The following is an 18585-nucleotide window of genomic DNA, read 5'->3' as shown; positions in this document are numbered from 1 at the left end:
AGCAGCTGCGGGAAACAGGCTTGTCTGCACTGCTTCGCGTGCGATATAGCGCGTTACGAGAACTGACGTTTCTTTCGCAAGTGGCGCCAATTTACTCTGATGGGTGGCCTTAGAGCCAGCTACTACATAACTGTTTCTGAGCGCACTTGTTTACTGAGCATATGCCATTGCTGTGTCAAAGCAAATTTGCGGGCAGCTCGAATGTTGTATTACAACCGAACCAACCCTGATTACATGCTGCGTGCCCGCGGCAAATGGAGAATATAGGTTTCCATTTCTCGGCACCGAAAATGAAACGCACCGTAAAATAATTTACACCCCCAAATGTGAAAAAGGGTGTAAATCTGTCCGTAACCCTTACTGTTACTGCAAAATGGTGTAACGGTGCGAGTGATAGACACGTTTTACACCCTTTTTCATTTTGAAGTCTGCAAATCATATTACAGTGCGCGGGGGCGCATTTTCTACGTGGCGTTGAAGAATTGAGCCTCTATTGGTCCACTCTTCTCTGACGTAGCTGAAATGTGAGGGGTGTGACATCATCACCGACCTATAGTCTCGCAAGACTGCGTACGCTTTATTTAACCCGATAAAAAAACGTGCGCGACGCGCATGTTCTTTTTTTTTTTTCTTCCCGTCAAATTGCACTGCTTCACCATGGGATCGTCAGTGGCACTGTTACGGGTATAATGCGATAATTAAGACGATTAACGCGGTTATCATCGCTATCACCACCAGCCTCTTGTATATAGCCTGGTACAGGAAAAAGGTATCCCTGCTGACCGTTTTTATCGTCATAACGGCTGTGTGTTGTAAGTGGATTTCAGACCTTTCGAATTAGCCGCAGGCGGTAAGGCTTCAAAGCGAGAGGCGTTCGCAGCATTCATTGGTCCCTGATGTTTAACATATAGCAGCTATTGTGACCGGCGGACTGCAACACTCGGGAATTTTGTTTGCCCCCATTGAACTCGCCGAGGACCGATACAAAAGAGCGGCCGTTCATTGAATTCCCTGCACGCTTTTAATGCTTAATATAGTGATTTATGCGCTTCGCTCGAGCACTGCCCTTCCTGTGGTTACAATGGAGCGCCCGCGGCGATCGCTCCTGTCAGGTGCACGCCCCCTGCGACAAGTACCTTGCGCTTCAGTAATTCCGTGCAGGGAGCGGGAAGGCACGAGTGTAGCGCACTGGCTAGTGCGTGCGGCTTAGTATAACTTTATCGATAGGATTACCAGTGCCAGTACTAGAAAAAAAGAACACTTGTGACAAATTCGCAAAATTAGCGAAGTACAGCCAATTGCGACAATATGGTTGCCACATTTCCCAAACTGCGTACTTTCACACTCAAATGTCTCATATAACTCATTTCCAATACTCGGATACGATCATATGAAATATCACGCAAAATATATGGGTTGACATTAGATTATTGCATATTTGATAGATGGGACGATTTGAGAAGAATGGTCAACGCGGTGTGAAAGGCGACTTTAGTTTATGCTAGTTTGTGTGAATGTTGCGTTTTTCCGTAGCACCGGTAACAAAATACTTACCCTAGCTTCATGACTATTTCTGCAAGACCAAGGTGTTACAATATTACTGCAGTCGGTATTGATACTTCAAGTAGCCAAAAAGAAAAAAAAAATGTAGTCAAGTTTTTCAAATGCCTGAATTATTGTACTTAAGGGGTCCTAAAGGTAACTAGTTTATTGGAAAGTAGCGAAATCTAGCAAATATCTGCTTTTTATCACGGCTGTATCCTACGACGTACTCAAAAGGGGGGGGGGGGGGAGAGTGTTGGGAGGCAGGCATGGTCCTCCGTATGAATTACTTGGTATTTGAATTGAAATCAGCTGGCTCTTGTTCTGTGTCTTGAGATGTTCTAGTAAGCATATATATATATATATATATATATATCGGTAAATCAGAAACGCCGCGGGGTCAGGATAAATTCCGTGTTCACCGATACAACGTCTGTCATGCGCGTTGTCAGGTCACGCCTTGGGCCATTCAACCCGATATCCATGTTTCTTACAGTGCAGACATGTCCCCAAATATCGCAGTAATTTCTGATCTCACTGCAGTTTTATCGATAGCTCTGACATATCGGAACCACTTCCGCCCGTCCATCGCCTGTGCGGGAAGCCACAACTTCCGCCAAGACGGCTGTTGTCAAGTCAGCATTGCCGTCTTGGCAAGAGGTAGTAGCGGAATGGTAACCTGTGCAGGGTAGTAGTGAAATGAATGAATGAATGAATGAATGAATGAATGAATGAATGACGTCTGCGTGTTCAACAATGCCACGTCGCTCAACTCAGCCGAGACAGCGTTTGCGGCTTTTCGTAGAGTTCACACACGCGACACGCACGAGAGAGTGCAGCGAACTAGTGGAACGTCACGTTCTTGAAAGCGCGCCGCTGAAGACGAAGAGGTGGTACAAAAAAAATTATAATAATTCTCAGGAGTTCTAAGGGGGCGCGTGCCGAATCGTTCGTCGAACTAGACAGGACCGCCGCTGCACTCCGTCGGGGCAGAGCTGTCGAACACGAAAGCCGCATCGAATGCGGGTGGAAGCCGTGACACACTCTTCTTTTTTCTCTCTCTCTCTTAGCCTTCTCTTTTTTTTTAGTATTATGTTTACGTAAATAGCCACAGAACTTCGACAGCTGCCAGTTTTAGTTCCCCTTGTTGCACACATACACGTGCGACTACTTTATCGGGTGCTCTGTCCTTACGCCTGACGCGGCATCGAGTTCCCTCCGGCGTCCTTCCCTGGTGCGACCTCCGTGCAGTTTTCGGCATGTTGTTATGGCTGCGGCGAAAGCGTGCGCAGTGTGGGAACGTGCGAGACAGCTTCGCCGTTTGAGCATGTTCGCTATACAGTGCTCGCTCTTTTCTGCCCTTCGTTTTAACTGTCAGGCAGTGACGTGTATCGAGCACCTATCGATCGCGTACAACACACGCGCCAGGCTTCTTTTCTTTCTTTCTTTTTGCGGGAAATAAGGCCCACGCTTAAGGCTTCCCTTGCTTTAGTCCTAACAGCCTCTGCGCTCACCGGACGCCTTTGGAGGATGCTGCTTGACCCAGACGACGCACCAGCGCAGAGCACCGAGCTACTCTGACCGCTAGAACGTTGCCGACGTAGCCCGAGACGGTTTCTCCCGCCACACCATTCCCTTAACCGAGAAGAAGCCCATGCGGGGCTGTTCGATCAATTCCATCTCCAGTCACGCCTCGCCCTTATACCTTGTGTTATAGCTTATACCGTATACCTTATACCTCCGACGCCGTCCGCATCTTCTTCTTTATTTTACTTCTTTTTATTGATTCTTTTCTTTCTTTATTGATTTCCAATTGCAGAGAAAATAAACGAAGGAGTTAGAGGAAAACGTCGCACTGACGCGGCTTGAGCGACCCTCGGCCCCATTTAATACATTTGGCTACGTGATGTCACACACGTCCCACATTATGCAAAAGCACAAACGTAGAAGAACTAATTGAAATATTCAAGGGGAGTACGGTAGCGCGATTAAAAGACGGGACAAAAGAAGACACATAGGGACACACACAGCGCTGTGTGTCATAAGAAGCCAAGAAACCAAGACACCCAGGACAACACAGGGAAAATTACTTGTGCTTAATACCTGAAAATAAAGAAATGATAAATTAATGGAAATGAAAGTGGATGAAAAAGCAACTTGCCGAGCATCGCACGCGTAATACGACAGATGTGGTATCCTTCCCCACCTGCGGCAAGTTGTTTATTCACCCACTCTGATTTCCATTAAGTTATCATTACTTTATTTTCAGCTATTAAGCACAAGTAATTTCCCCTGTGTTGTCCTTAGTGCCTTTGTTTGTCGGCTTCTTACGAGTTCCCTAATAGAAGCTTATGTCCTCTGTGCAATGAAAACAATATTATACGTGTTCGCACGGATGTAATTCCTCAAATAAACGTGAAAGCAAACACTCAACAATCGTAGAGTGAGTGGGAGTGTACAAATAAATTAATTTAATTGGCTTGTTTTCCACAATGAAATCACGCGGGGCTGTAAAAGAGCGCCTTTATTTAGCAGGGCGGAAGTGCCATGGAGAAAGTATTTAGATTACAGAAAAATCATGCCAGTCCAAGTTGCTCAGTTTATTGCAGTCCTTCAGGGAACACTAGTTGTTCAAAATAGCGAGTAAACCCTTTTCTTGTTGTGCGTTTCAAAACGGACCTTTATTCTCAATACAGAGGTGCTGGCAAGACCTCATGAGGGGCTCCGTGTCCTCCACGTCGTTGCACTTTACGGAACATAAACACAAAAAGCGCTAGCCCAAAAGGCCATATTGGAGTGTAGGACAATTCTGTTGGTATTTACCGATAATACGCATATACAAGCGTCGCATAACCATGACCCATTAGTACCTACGCATTTCGTAGCGTACTTCGTTCTGCGCTGCGCAGTGACATGACGCGACACCACTTTGACAGTCGAAATAGTCTTCGTATATTTCGCCGTACCAAGTTAGGCCTTAACACGGAGGAAGGAAACTAAGGAGAGGCCCTGACGTCACTCTTTGTGAAGCAAAAGTGAAGCCGGAATTTGGCGTTGCTCATGGCGATGCTCCGCCTTTTGGGCCACCCTCCTCGCTTGTTTACATCTTTCGCGAAACCACGACGCGCTGCGCGTGGTGTCGCGCGCGCGCTCGCGCAACATCTGGCAGAGCACGGTGCAGGTAACACAGCGCAACAAGACACGGTGACTAACGCAAACCCGCCCACTCAGCGCCTTTGCCACGGCCCGAAACCTACCAGAGCAACACGTGTGAGCGCTCAAAACCATAACAACGCCGCCATTGTGGCCCAAAAGGCGTGGCCATACAACAGAAAAAATAAAAAAGCAGCAAAAAAAATGAGAACCTACTACGTCATTTCCGCCACACTTTTCTCCTAGCGCGCGGAGGGGGTAGGGCCTCTCCTTAGTTTCCTTCCTCCGTGGGCCTTAATCTCGTGCACAGCGCCACCTGCTCGCTGTGTATCCCGAGTTTAATACTGCTGTCTCTCTACGAAAGCAGCACCTATCATTTGCAGTGCCTTACTCGATAAAACGTTGTCGTCGTGTTACGTTGCGGTTTGTAGGGAGTATAAACCGTGCCAAGCGACTGGCAATGCCTGGCACTTCCTGGGATTCAGCCATTACGGCAAAACGCGGAGACCGCAAGCGCGCGTCGTTATATCTCCTATACTTAACCACGCCATGAGGAGGGGTTGGGTGGGGGTTGAGGTGGTCAAACGATCTTTAACCCGGAAGGGAACGTGTCTTCCTTGATGTTCTCGCGTCTGGCCAAACGTCGCGCGCATGTTCCGTGTCGCGACTGATCGTGACCGAAACCATTACTCCGCGATGACCTAGCAATGTGCGCCCCCTCCCCCCGTTCCGACCCCCACCCCGCCCCTTCCAATCTGGCGTGTTTCCCGGCACGCCGATCGCGCAAGTCCCAAGATAGCTGTTTTCTAGGGCCTTTCAGCACAGCAACACCCTTCCTCTCTCTTCCTCTCTCCCTTTTTCAGCATTGTTCAGAAACAGGTGACCACACCCGTGCGGTCCATTGACTTTAGTTTGCACGTCCTAAGCTCTCTTCTCACATAGCGCGTCGAGACTGGAAGAGCAGACGGCACGTTTTGGCGCGGGCGCGAAATCGTCGAGATTCAAAAGCGCAGGCTATCCGCGGCGGTTTACATTGGACAGCACTAAAAATGAATTCGACCTCAATTGAAGCCGTGCACTCGCAAATGCGTCAGGCACAGTGGTGCCTGCACAGACCGCTTTGTCCGCGATGTGTTTTAAGTTCTGGTTTCTAAGCCGACGCCGGTTAATAGCTTTCGACACGCGACGAAAGACGGAACTGCAGCGCCACCTTTAGCGCCTTCACTGAACTAGAAAGCGGACAGAAAAAAAGAAAGAATAAAAAAGCAGCGAGCTACATAGAGCGTGCACGCTAGCGTGTCCGAAGTAGTTTGGCTGGCTCGCCGATAGGTGGCGGCACGCAAACCAGGCCGACGAGCCGCGTAATTTTAAAGCTCTAACGGGGTCCCTTCCATGTTGAAGTATGTAATATGCACTACATAAAGAGAGAGAGAGAGAGAGAGAGAGAGAGAGAGAGAGAGAGAGAGAAAAGAAGTATGGCAATCTCGGAAGAAACGGCGTTCGGGTTTTTGCGAAAGGAAATTTTGCGTTTCTGGCGAGCAAAAAATCGATAGTGGCTATTGAATAGCGTTGGCATGGTTCCTGCAGAATGCGGAGGTCGTTCTGTGTCCCGTTAAATTTCCATGAATCCCTTCATTTAGGCGCTAGAATTAAGTACCGCAATCCGAATAAACAGAAGATACTTTAAAAACACCCAGAAAGATCTTTGCTTCCGTACGATCAAAGCCATATGACCTGTTATGACAGCATTATATCGCTACCAGTGGGAGGTAACATTTGGCAAACTGCATTGCTGTCATGCCGGCGATTATGCACTTCTTTTATATCGTTGACTTTCCACTTTTTTTTCGCTTTTTTTTTACGAACGAAATTGTCCGGATCTAGATCGCCTTGCTTACGTTACAAGTGGACACCCGGAAACATTCCGTATGCGAAAGGTGATTTCGTGGTGCATGCTAAGACTCCAAAAATTTGCATCTCCAGTAATTTTGCGATATCGGGCGTAACGCTACGCGTGCAGTTTTTTTTCTTATTTTTATTTCCCGTGATTGGCTCTGCACCAACAAATAGTATACGGCGACCCAAGCAGAGGAAGTGGCTCGTCGGCGAGATGTTACCACCGAAAATGACCGCGTTTTGAACCGCTTTCCGTGTAAGCAAAAAGAAAAGCAGAAGAAAGCCGCCTTATAAAAAGTGCACACAAGCAGAAAATGTAAAAAGAAACGAAAGACAAGAAAAAAAAAAAAAAAGATGACGCTGCTAACTTAGACAAAGGAAAATTTACAGGGCTAAGGGAATGTCGAGAGGAAACAAGTTTTCTCTAACCGGCAGAGTGTGTGTACAAATGGCATAATCAGATACTGCGCTGAAGTAATAATGGAAACGCGCCACGTTCGCAACTTCCTTCACATATTGTTGGTATTTTACGCAAGCATTAGTGATTGCGCCGTGCGTGAAGTGGTTTAACCGAGTCATTTCTGATACGTACGAAGCTATCGCGTACTGTAGTTGGAATCTGGTGCACCAAATTTGGCCTGGAAACAAAGAGACAAGCAAAAATGCACAAAAAATGTGAAAAAAAAACATAAGAAAAGGAAAGCAAGAACAAAGAATCCATTATTAGATCTACGGTATACTGGCTCCGTGAAAGCCTTGCATTCGTTAATTCCTTACTTCAGCCCTTTCCACCAGCCGCGCTTTAACCAGCCTCTCGCGTTTCGTTCAATTAGCACAGTCTAGCTATTCGTGCCAGCAAAATCGGGGGCCCAATCGTTGCCGCTTCTGTCACCTTCGACGTTGCGGGCGTGCAGCTTTGCCTGCCTTGGGCGCGTTTGCATAAAGACTTAGTTACCTTGTCGTGCTTTTGCCACCGTCACGTTGTCGGGTAAACTTAATCAAGCCGTGTACGGCCAAACAACGCTCGCCGAGGAACTGGCAGTTTCGGGCTCCCGCTCCACAGCAGCGCTAATAGTTTTCTTTTTATCCTCCTGCGGGCTGGCGGGCGCTCGACACGGAGCCAAACTGTGCGTGCGTTGAATACTGTACGTCGTCGCCTCCGCAGGCCTGACGTGCGTCCCTTGCCGACTTTTCGGGAGCCAAGCCTCCCTCTCCTGCTGCCGCCTGCGGGGAACGTCTTTGTCAATTATTCACCGTCGTGAATATTGAAGAGAGCGTCGGCCAGCGAGACAAGCCGATGTTTGCTCGGTCCCGAACGCCTCTTTCGTCCTCATTGTACCCCAGGTGTCGCCGCTGTCGTTCTGCTCCGGGCATATGGGAAGTGCTTTCGTGACGTGTTTTGGCTGCAACGCGGTTGCTCCTTCGTGGCATGCATCCTAGCCGTGGAACGTTGTAGCACTAACCTTATTGCCTGTTTTCCTCTCTTCTTTTCTTCCCCCCAGAAATGCTTCCACGTGCAGAAGGAGGAACTGATATGGGATATCAAGCAGCATATCATCTCGTCGCTGCCTAAGGTGCGTATCTGGTTTGGTTTTTTGTTTTACGTGTTGATGACGCGATTGCAGCGCAAAGAACCTCAGTGCGGAAAGACAAACGTGAGGTTAGCGAAAAAACAAACACACGCGCTGACTTTAGACTTCTGCAATCACGCCACGAACTTAGGCCAACTTGCTTACATCGCTATTCTAATTTAGTGCTTAAAGCTGGACTTCGCCTCAAGATTAAGGTTCGATGGCACAATAATGCATGCGAGAAAGTGAGAAAATTGTACTAGTACCAAAGCATAGCAATCGCCTGAAGGAAGATGCTGAGAAAGGAAAGGAAACGGCAATTCTGCATTGAAATCATGAGCGTTCGAGAACATTGGTTGGTTGCTTACGGCCCTTCGCTTCTTCTACAGATAACTGAGGTGGTAGTATTCTTGTGTTCTTAAAATAAAATGAAAGAAAGATAACGAACTTCGTGACTTTACAAAATGATTAGTCTAATCTTGATTTATTGCGGCGAGATGATCGTGCGTCGGACATCATCACTTGGAACGTCACTCATGTTTCACTGCACATTCGACAGATCGCAAGTCTTTAGTCTCAGTATGTTTTTTTTTTGCACTGTCTACGTAACCGCAATAGATAATAAAAAGAATAAAGGAAAATTATAAAAAGGAAGTAACTGTTTGCCATGGTCTTATCTAAAAGCCGGAGCTGTGGACAAAGTGCTAGGCATGTGTAAACCGTGGCCTCCGATGAGATCCGGTGATGCTCGATGTCAGCGCGCCGCCGAATCTCGGAGGCCACGTTTCAACATAAGAGTCGCTAAGATAGAGCGAAAGTTGGCGCTTCTATCCATTAGACCAACCTCTGAATAACGCGCAGTGCAAAAATATATTTCGCGATTTCGCATAGGTGCGTTGATAATCGCATTGATGCTTGATTTATTGTTCAGTGTTCTTAAGTGGTGGTTCGCGGTAGAGTGGCATTGTAGCAGTAACACTGTAGCAGTCAAGCGTATACTTCCGCAACTAATAAATTTTTCTCGTAATTTTCAATGCTGATACAATGCACAGAGCTAAATGAGAATAGGTATTGTAAGGCTGTGGAAATATGATGAAGATGAGCTACAGTAACCTTGAAATGAGGAGTTGACAGTCACTTCAGCATACGCTGAAGATGAAGACGAAAACCAGCGCACTCACGAGACATTAATTAAATTACTTGGCGTTTTTGTTCGAACGCGTTGCTACCTCCTATTAGTTGTTTTCTCGCTCCAAAGGTCGTGGGCTCGAGTGCTTTTATTAACTGTATGTTAATTAATTGTATATTAATTAACTTCGCCTTATGTAACCAAAGGTCGTAGGTTCGACTGCCACCAAAGGTTGTGGTTCTACTGCCTTGATTAACTGTGTGCTAATTAACTACGCCTTAATTAAGACCAAAGGTCGAGCATTCGACTCCCGTCAAAGGTCGCGGGTTCGAGTGCCTGAATTAACTGTACGTTAATCAGCTGTGCGTTAATTAACTTTGCCTTAACTAACACCGAAGGTCGTTGGCTGGACTGAAACCAAAGGTCGAGGGTTGGACCGCCAGTTTTTGTGCCGTTGAATTTTGGTCCATTGAATTTTCCGGACTTTCTAATTTTCGACCCATGAGCCATCTAATACTTTCGCCTAAATCAAATTAAAGAAATTAAGTTGTGGTCGTTTTACGTGCTAGTACCCACGATATCATTATGGGGCACACAGCAGTGAGGTATTTTGACCACCTGGGGCTTCGTTACCGTGCACCCAATGCTCGGTACACGGGCGTTTCTGCATTTCGCTCCCCATCTAATAAAGGTTCTCAACGACGCTCGAAGAGACGAAAGCGAACTTTACAGAAATCCACGCGCTGGAACATCATTTCAACGCTTTCTCTGCAGCCTATACTGCAAGTGGCACACGTACAGAAATTTACATTTAGGTATCCTTCTAGCTATTCTTAGTATTAGATGAAAACTATATGGCACAAACATGTCGAGAAGCGCGGGAGGGACAAAATTTCCGTAGTTTAGCGTATACTGTGAACCGTACCTGTGTCACGTGGGCCCACGCGTTGGCCTTCGCGGATACAAAGAGGGCGCCAGGCAATCGACGTTCGCAGCAGCGCTTGAGGAAGTTTCGGTTTCTCATTGTCGGTTAACCAGCTTCAGCAGCGAAACCTGGCACATTCTACGTTATGACACAAGAGCGGACGCGTGTTACAAGGATCCTTTTCATGTTCTCTTTGCTCCTTCGTCATTGACTGAAATGACGACAGGGCTTCCGTATCGTCAGTATCGACCACTCGCAGTGGCGTGTGATGAGAAATGAATAAACCCGAGGAAAAATAATCGTTATATAGCCGGTGCTCAGGTTTCGCAATGAGAGCGTGGCTATTCACGGAAGGCACTCGGAAAAACAAGGAGAAATGTGTTTTATTTATTTTTTTGAAAGTTTATTTAGAATGCGCTGATAAAAGGCCATAAAGTGGGAACGGAATGCTTCATCGGCTGCTGCTCTCGTCTTTGCTGCAGCGAGGTGTCGATGGAACATCCTAGGAAAGCGAGAGAAACAGCTGGACCCACTGTGGTGGTTTCGCAGGACACAACCTAATGGAACATGTGCAGCCGAATTCGTCTGTATATCTGCAGTAATCTTTCTTCAAAGAGCCTGTGGTGCTGTTTTTCTCTAACCTTAAACTGTGATCCATAAGCACAACCCAAAGCACATGCATAGGCAGCTCGCAAACGCCATATTTTCAGGCCTGTTAAGAAACAGAAATATGATGATGATTTTCGTACTCCGCAGTTTTTTTCATGTAGTAGCTCTTTAGAATTGCGTCCCATGACATAGTTTCGATAGCTGCGAGCGTGCATGGGCAAGAAGCGTTTGGAATACTCTTTCCCGTCGGCTGGTGTGCTAGTTTGGGCGCTGTCGAATTCCGCCACGCTGGCGTTTTCAGTCAATCACAGAGCCCCTTGGCAGCCCTGCTAGCTAATCATAACTGACATGATGAAGAATTTGGGAATATATGTCGGAATCTGATAATATCCAGAAGAGCACCGATGGTCGCGATAGAGTACTCATTTACTACCGAATTACAAAGATGAATTTTGAGTGCATGAACTGAAAAAGAAAATAATTTCTACATCAGCGTGACCGGACAAGGGGTGGGGGGGGGGGGGAGAGAGAAGTTACAGAGCGATGGATGAACAGTAGTGTGCCCGTGAATGCGGGAGATAACATTACAAAGTTCTTACTCGCTTTCAGTAAGCAACTGCGCTCGACAAAGATAAGCATTCACTCGTGCAGAACTCACACAGTAATTCACTTGAAAACTCATTGTTACCTGTAGTTTAACATTTATGAAGAAACAAAGCTTAAACTACAATATGTCACGTACAAGGGTATGGTTAGCGCACATGTAGAAAAAGGACCGCAAATATACGCAAGAAGTGTTAACCCTTGTCCTGACATCTATTACTACGTATAGATTCAGGACATGAATAACTACGTAAAGCACGCAGTATCTCGAATTTTTGCGAGAGTAAACGAGTCTCGTGAACAGTGTCAGGCTGGGCCAATATTTTCAATAAGAAATTGGTCAACATTCCCGCGGGCCCCTGGCCATTGTTCTATTCTTGAAAAGAAGTTGCACTTGTTGCTCGAAGACGTTTTCTCGGCGGCCAGTCTTATCGTCGACCAATAGCGTAGGAGACCAAAAAAGGATGTAGTCTTTCCTTTTTACCCCCGCAGAGTATATAAGGTCAGAACATAGTAGCTCAAGCCGACCTCATTGCCTTTCCTCTAATAAACTTTCTCTCTCTCTCGCTCTCTCTCTCTCTAGTGTTTCGTCCTGCGAGAATGACATTGGATGTTATATTTCACTTGCCCTTTGAAGCAGTGATCGTTGTTAGCATATTTTTTTTCTTTTGTACCATCTTGTGTTCTAAGTACACGTAGTGTTTCTGACGTCTTAAGATGTGTTTGTTTACTGTTACGTTTTATTATAGGAGCATTTGTTGTGTTCGTTTCACATTGTGGCGTATCTTTCAAACCTTTGTCGTGTTGTGTGACTTGTGATATATTTCTATATTTCTCATGCGAAAAAGCAGCACCCGGCATAATTTTTTGGTAACGTATGTTCATTTAGTTGTCCACGAACAGAAGCCAAAGTTTTGTTAGAGGCAGGATGACAATAATGTAGCGGAAGTGAAATAATAAAGCAGTGACTGAAGGTTGGCTCATCCACTCAGAAATTTGATTTAGATTCCACGCGGTGACATTGTCAAATTCAGACCGCACTGTTTCCTTTTTTGCTATATTTCTTTACATTATTTTTCACGTTTTCATTGAATCCGGTAGCTTCACCAATTTATATTCTCCTAACTTCTTTTTCACTCTAGGCGGCATACAGTACACTTTTGTTACATTTTATTGGCATTTCTATATATCCCAATTCCGAATATTAGTACCAAAGGATATTTAGCCAAATTCGCAGTGCGTGTATGTGCGATCGACACATTGCGGTCTACTACCAGTAAAACTACTACTACTACACTACTACTGCTACTTTTACTATGTTATACTACTACTACTACTATTACTAGTACTACTACTACTACTACTACTACTACTATTACTACTACTACTAATATTACTACTACTAATACTAATACTAATACTCCTACTACTAAAAGAGTTATGTGCATAAACACGTGTTATGTGTTTTTCCGCAGGAGGTGAAGGAAGGATTCAATTACGGTCTCTACTGCCCTCCAGTGAACGGCAAAGCCGGCAAGTTTTTGGACGAAGAGCGGCCCATCGCTGACTACCCTCTCTCCGACGCTGTCGCCTATCTAGAGGTGAGTGTATGCGTTTTACTTTCAAGGTCACTGGTAAACTTTTAAGCTACATTTATGTTACGGTAAACTTTTAGGTCATAGTTGACAAGAAGTGCGAGAACAGTACAACACACTCCCCTGATGGTAATCACCAAAAGGATGCAGGCGTAATAACATAAATAAAACAAATTCAACAGCACTACCCGGAAGTTGAGAGAGAGAGAGAGAAAGCAAGGACAGGAAAGGCAGGGAGGTCAACCAGAAGAGTATCCGGTTTGCTACCCTACCCTGGGGGTGGGGGAAATGGGAATAGAAAAAGGAGAAAGGGAGAGAGTGAGCACTGAGTACGTGTGGGCGGGACACTATGCACACGGACACTATAAACGGTCTCTTAAACCGGTGTACCTCAAGTATTGCAGTAATGCACGATTCGCTTTTCGTGCCAGTGACGGGTGGGACCACGGTCCGAGTATCTTTGACTCGGTGAAAGGTCGTAAGTCTAGTCGGTGCAAAGTTTCCCGCAGAGGGAGGCGTTGTACATCGTAGCGGGGGCAGGTACACAATAGGTGCTCGATGGTCTCCTCGCACCCACAGGAATCGCACATCGGGCTCTCGGCCATTCCCAAACGAAAGGAATATGACTTTGTGAACGCTACTCCCAGCCACAAGCGGTAAAGCAAGGTTGCTTCACCGCGGGAAAGGCTAGATGGCACTTGTAGCCGTAGCGTGGGGTCCAGTTTATATAATCGGCAGTTGAAGGCACCTGAACTCCAGAGATCTTGCGACTTTTTGCGTGCATGTAGGCGAAGTTCCCTGGCAGCGTCCGACCTCGCCAAAGGTATTGAACGCGTCTGGGTATCTTCGTGGGCAGACCGGGCAGCCTTGTCTGCTAGGTTGTTGCCGACAATGCCACAGTGAGCAGGAATCCATTGAAATGTAATGGTGTGCCCTCTTTCCAGAGCATTGTGGTGCACTTCCCTGATGTCAGATATCATCTGCTCGTATATTCTGTGACGTAATGCAGACTTGATGCTGTGAAGGGCTGCCTTAGTCACAAAATACGACCCATTTCTCTGTTGGCTCTTCGATGACGTACATCATAGCGGCATGGAGAGCTGCAAGTTCTGCCGATGTCGATGTAGTCGTGTGCGACAATTTAAATTTAACTGTAACCTTCTTGGCTGGAACAACGAATGCGGCAGTTGAGCTGGCACGTGAGGTCGAAACCATCGGTATATATATGTATGCGGTCATGATACGTCTGGTGTAGTAATAGGAGCGTAAGTTGCTTCAGAGCCGGCGATGGATGATTGGACTTTTTTTGTAATTCCAAGAATATCAAAATTCACTTGAGGCTGTCGTAGGCACCACAGGGGAGATGAAGGCTTTGTCGCCGGTGTAAAAGATGACGGTATGCACTCTTGATGAGCGCTAATCACTCGTGAAAAGGTCGCTTGAGGTCTTTCGGCTGGTAGGGAGGTCAAATGATGGTCGGGGATCCTTGCAGATGGCGAATGTGCGCTCTGAGAGAGTCGAACACTACGTGTGTCTGGATCATATGGTCCCCAGCGATGGCAATTGTTGCTGCTGTTGATGTGCACCGAGGCAGCCCTAAACACGTGCGTAGGGCTTGACCTTGTATGCTCTCCAAGGCGCGAAAGTTCGTCTTGCATGCATTTGACAACACTGGTAGACTGTAACGTAGGAGTCCGAGAAACAGTACCCTGTAGAGCTGCATCATAGAACGGACTGGTGTACCCCAGTTTTTGCCGCAGAGAAATTTAAAGACCTGAGCAATGGCAACCAATTTACTTGCGCTTATATCCAGTGCTCAGTAAAGCACGCTGCATTCAAGGAGTTTGTTTATTGTCTATTTTATGCAAGACCTTAACATACAATATTGTCTTGGAAAACGTGGCTGAAGCCATTTACGCCGGGCTAGGCCATGCTACACTTGTCGAACTGTTTGGGAGTCAAGTGTTTGTGACGGAAGGTTGAAAATTGTCGCCTCGTAGGGAAGTGAGATGAGAGCTACCGAAAATATGGTTTATTATGCTGTATTCTTCTTGCGGATTTTACGGCGCCAAACTTGTGCCTCATATTATATTCGTGGTCAAAAAAGTTTAGGGTTTTAAGTAGAATTCAGTTTTGTTGCGACCAACAAAAAACAAATGTTTTGATTGTATTTTATTAGGGCAACGCTTCTTTTTCTATTCCGTGGCGACGAAATTGGCCCTCACTTTGTATTCAGGTTGGTCGTATATGCAGGATGTTACGATATATCGGCAACACGCCTGAGTTGATTCACCCTGGAGGTCAGAAAAAGCCGGCTCGGCATGAGAAGTGTTTTGAAGACAATATAAAAAAAGCTTCTGTATCTTTTCTTTCTGTTGTATTGATTTTGTTTATAACAGACATATCACCACTCGCAGAATGGCTACGAAGCACGAATACGAAGGGATAATAACGAGGAACGCTGTCAGTTTAGACTATCTGTCAGGTAGTCCTTTGTAGACTACATTTCACATTTTCGTGGAGGACAGTTGAATATTATGCCAGAAACGTAGTGCCAAACTACGCTTCTTGAATTTTGGCCCTGACCCGTGGTACCAAAGGCCTCTTTGTGACGTAGCGGATTTCAGGGTACTTCCGCTTAGTTGGACTTTTTTTTGTACTTTTGACATTGGACTTTCACTCACCGCGGATGTCGTGTAATCTCTTTCTTATTCACAAATGTTTATGAAGCTCAGATCAGACACTGACGAAATTTTGACGTCACGAGGAACCGGTGCAGCAGTGTGACGTCACCGTGCCTTTTCGTTTTTGCCACGTCTGAGACTTAGCGCGACTCTGCTGACAGTGAGATTGACCTGCTGTTGATCTGCTATTAAATGTCTAATGAACTTCACCTTACCAACCTTAACCTAACTGCAATCCTCTTTGGCGTCCGTTTGAGTCCAATTATAAAGTGATAGCGCGGCTTACAACAGAGCGCAAATCCAAGCCACAGCCAGAAGTAGGTTATGCTTGATTAGCAGCATTTCGCACGCCTGGTTGCATGCGTGTCCTTGCCTTACGCTCAATTACTTGCCGATAGTCAGTCATGGTTCACGGCCTAGAAGTTCACCTAATGTTTTAATTTCATGGCGCGGTACAAACGCTGAGATCGAAAGATGCACTTTAGTGCCTCCAAAGTTTGAGAGGAAACAAGGATAACGTTTGCCGAAGTAGCAAGTAATTGTCCCTAATTATCCACTGTTAGTTCAACATTTTTGGCATACGGAAAGTATTTATGCGCTCACACCAAAATGTCACGTAAGTTAAGCACTAGCACGTTTTTCTGCCTCTCTCATTTCTGATTGATATGGTTTTAGCGTTAGAGCCTCTAAATCGTGAATTCTGACTGCGGATTTGTAGTTATACTTTATGTGCTCAACGCGTCAAACTATCGTTGAATGCTGCAATGTATATAAACCTTTCGACAGTGGTACGCAGAGACGTTAATTAGCTTTCGAGTGGACTCAGCGTTCCAGAATTATCTTTGTCTCCGTCATCACTTACTTTTTTTATTTACTAATTATTTAATTTATACTAATTAGTTTATTATTTGCTTCAGAACGGAGAGGCCTAAAGCAGCCCATGCTCTTCTGATCTCACTCGCTCCGTAACCACCGTTTTAGAACAGACCGCATGAAGCTGACGGACAATGAAAATAGGGAAGAGATACAAGTTATTTGTTATCTCACTTTGAAACTCTTAATTAGTTGTTCGAGCGGCCGTGTCCTTTTTTTACTTTGATAATACATCAGTGTAAGGACGTACCGCTGTAGCACCTCTGCGATAAACAGGCCACGATTGTTGCCATTTTCGGCAACATTTATAAGTGCACTGGCGTTATCGGGGAGCCTCTACCGATACGCCCGCTTTCGTCACCTCTCCCCTTCGTCGAGTCAATTGTTCTCGCCTCGCCGTCAACGATGCCCGCATTCCTTGCACACGGTGCGTCAGTGTCGTCGCTCATCGAAACCCCGCGGCTTCTGCAGTTTCTTTTTTATTATTTCGCGCAGTTACGCTACAAGCGGCGAGTCTACAAGATGATCAACGTGGAAGAGAAGCAAATCAAGCAGCTGCACACGCGAGCCAACTTGCGTCGGATGCTGGATCACGTGACCAACTCGAACGTGGACAAGATCAGCAAACTCTGCACCCGGGGCCTGGACCCGAACTTCCACTGCCCCGACACGGGAGGTGAGCGCTGCCTCGTCGCCCTGTCCTTCGGCCGAGAGTGCGTGCGTTCTCGTTTTACCGCTAGACGCTGTTATAACGAAGCGGTTGGGACCTTCCGAAATTCTTCGTTATACAGGTAACTTCGTTGAAGGGATCGTGCACCGTGTGGATCCCAGTAGAACGTAGCTACAATTGGCAAAAGAAAACATTTCTTTAACGTAAATTCAATAGATATATGCTTAATTGAGAGAAGTCCCTACTTTCCTTCTGTACACTTTGTCCTACGCAATGTGCGATTCCAACCGACCTTATTGCATGGAGAGTCGCGGCACGGACCGCGTCTCTGCTGTGGTGTCGACCGGCATTCCTTACGTGCTGACTGCACTCGGTGGCGGCAAAGTTGCTAAGCAACAGATAAGCTGTTTGTGGCACCTAATTTTCTTCGTTGTTCAAAGCAAAGTCGTTGTAGTGGTCTTCACTGTAGACGTGTCCACATATTATACACATAAAGGTAGGAATACGGCCTGGACATGCGGAATCATTCGTTGCAAAGATATTTAATAGTTGCAGAGGCGTCCGACTGTAGGGCGTACGGATCCACGCGAATGTTGGTAACCTGGTGAGAATGTCGTTGAATCTACCAAACTTATAGTCACCTTAACGAAAGGTTTGCCTGTAGTGATATTTTTTTGGTAAAGTGAATAGCCAGTACATTGTCCTTGCAAAATTACTCGACGGGTTTTCGTCCAGTTCGGTGCCTCACTCACATTTTATCTCAAGGTCGATATACGGGTCTCCATTTGTCGCTGCTTCTATAAAGACACACCGAATCAGTGTTTAGTGTACCACCTAAGTACGTTTCGTAGTATCGAGCCTTCAGCCGTTTTGATACGGTGGCAGCCGTCTGGAATACTAGGTGAGAACTGACAAAAACAAGGCTTTCAGATCTACGCATACCCGATCGCTGCTCGTCAGCGTCGGATGTTGCCCCGACAGAGGTGACCGATTGGGTAGCGTGATCTCGGTGTGGCGTGTAGAGGCAGCGACCTCCAGACTCATCCGTAATCGGAGCCCTCTTTGCTGGGCCCGCCATTGTCTCGGTAACTTTTTTTAACATACAGCATAACATAGTTGCTTATGCACAACGGCGGCAGCTCCTGAACGCTATTGCTCCTTGATTGCTGTTGAACCTAAAGGAGTTGCACTTTTGGCTGGTTGGGAATCCATTTTTATGCAGTGGTGCGTAGCGTGAAGCAAGAACAAAAAAGGGAGCTAAAAGGCACAGCTTTTGTCGGACGATTCTTGTCCACACTTTGCGCTTCACGTTACAGCACCCCGAATGTCGCTCTG

General features: G+C 46.2%; 1 protein-coding gene across 6 annotated transcripts in view; it reads left to right on the top strand.

The window, feature by feature from the left end:
• Prosap (SH3 and multiple ankyrin repeat domains prosap) overlaps positions 1-18585 on the top strand; it is a 241989-nt gene that overhangs the window by 194448 nt on the left and 28956 nt on the right. For all 6 annotated transcript variants that reach the window (XM_055062204.2, XM_050194460.3, XM_050194459.3 and 3 more), the window contains 3 exons: positions 8094-8165; positions 12904-13029; positions 17076-17256. In XM_055062204.2, coding sequence (XP_054918179.2) covers positions 8094-8165; positions 12904-13029; positions 17076-17256 — 379 coding nt within the window. The remainder of the gene's footprint in view (positions 1-8093; positions 8166-12903; positions 13030-17075; positions 17257-18585) is intronic.

This window comes from Dermacentor andersoni, chromosome 10, assembly GCF_023375885.2.
Source record: "Dermacentor andersoni chromosome 10, qqDerAnde1_hic_scaffold, whole genome shotgun sequence".
Lineage (NCBI taxonomy): Eukaryota > Metazoa > Arthropoda > Arachnida > Ixodida > Ixodidae > Dermacentor > Dermacentor andersoni.
This window is presented reverse-complemented; position numbering and strand designations above follow the sequence as displayed.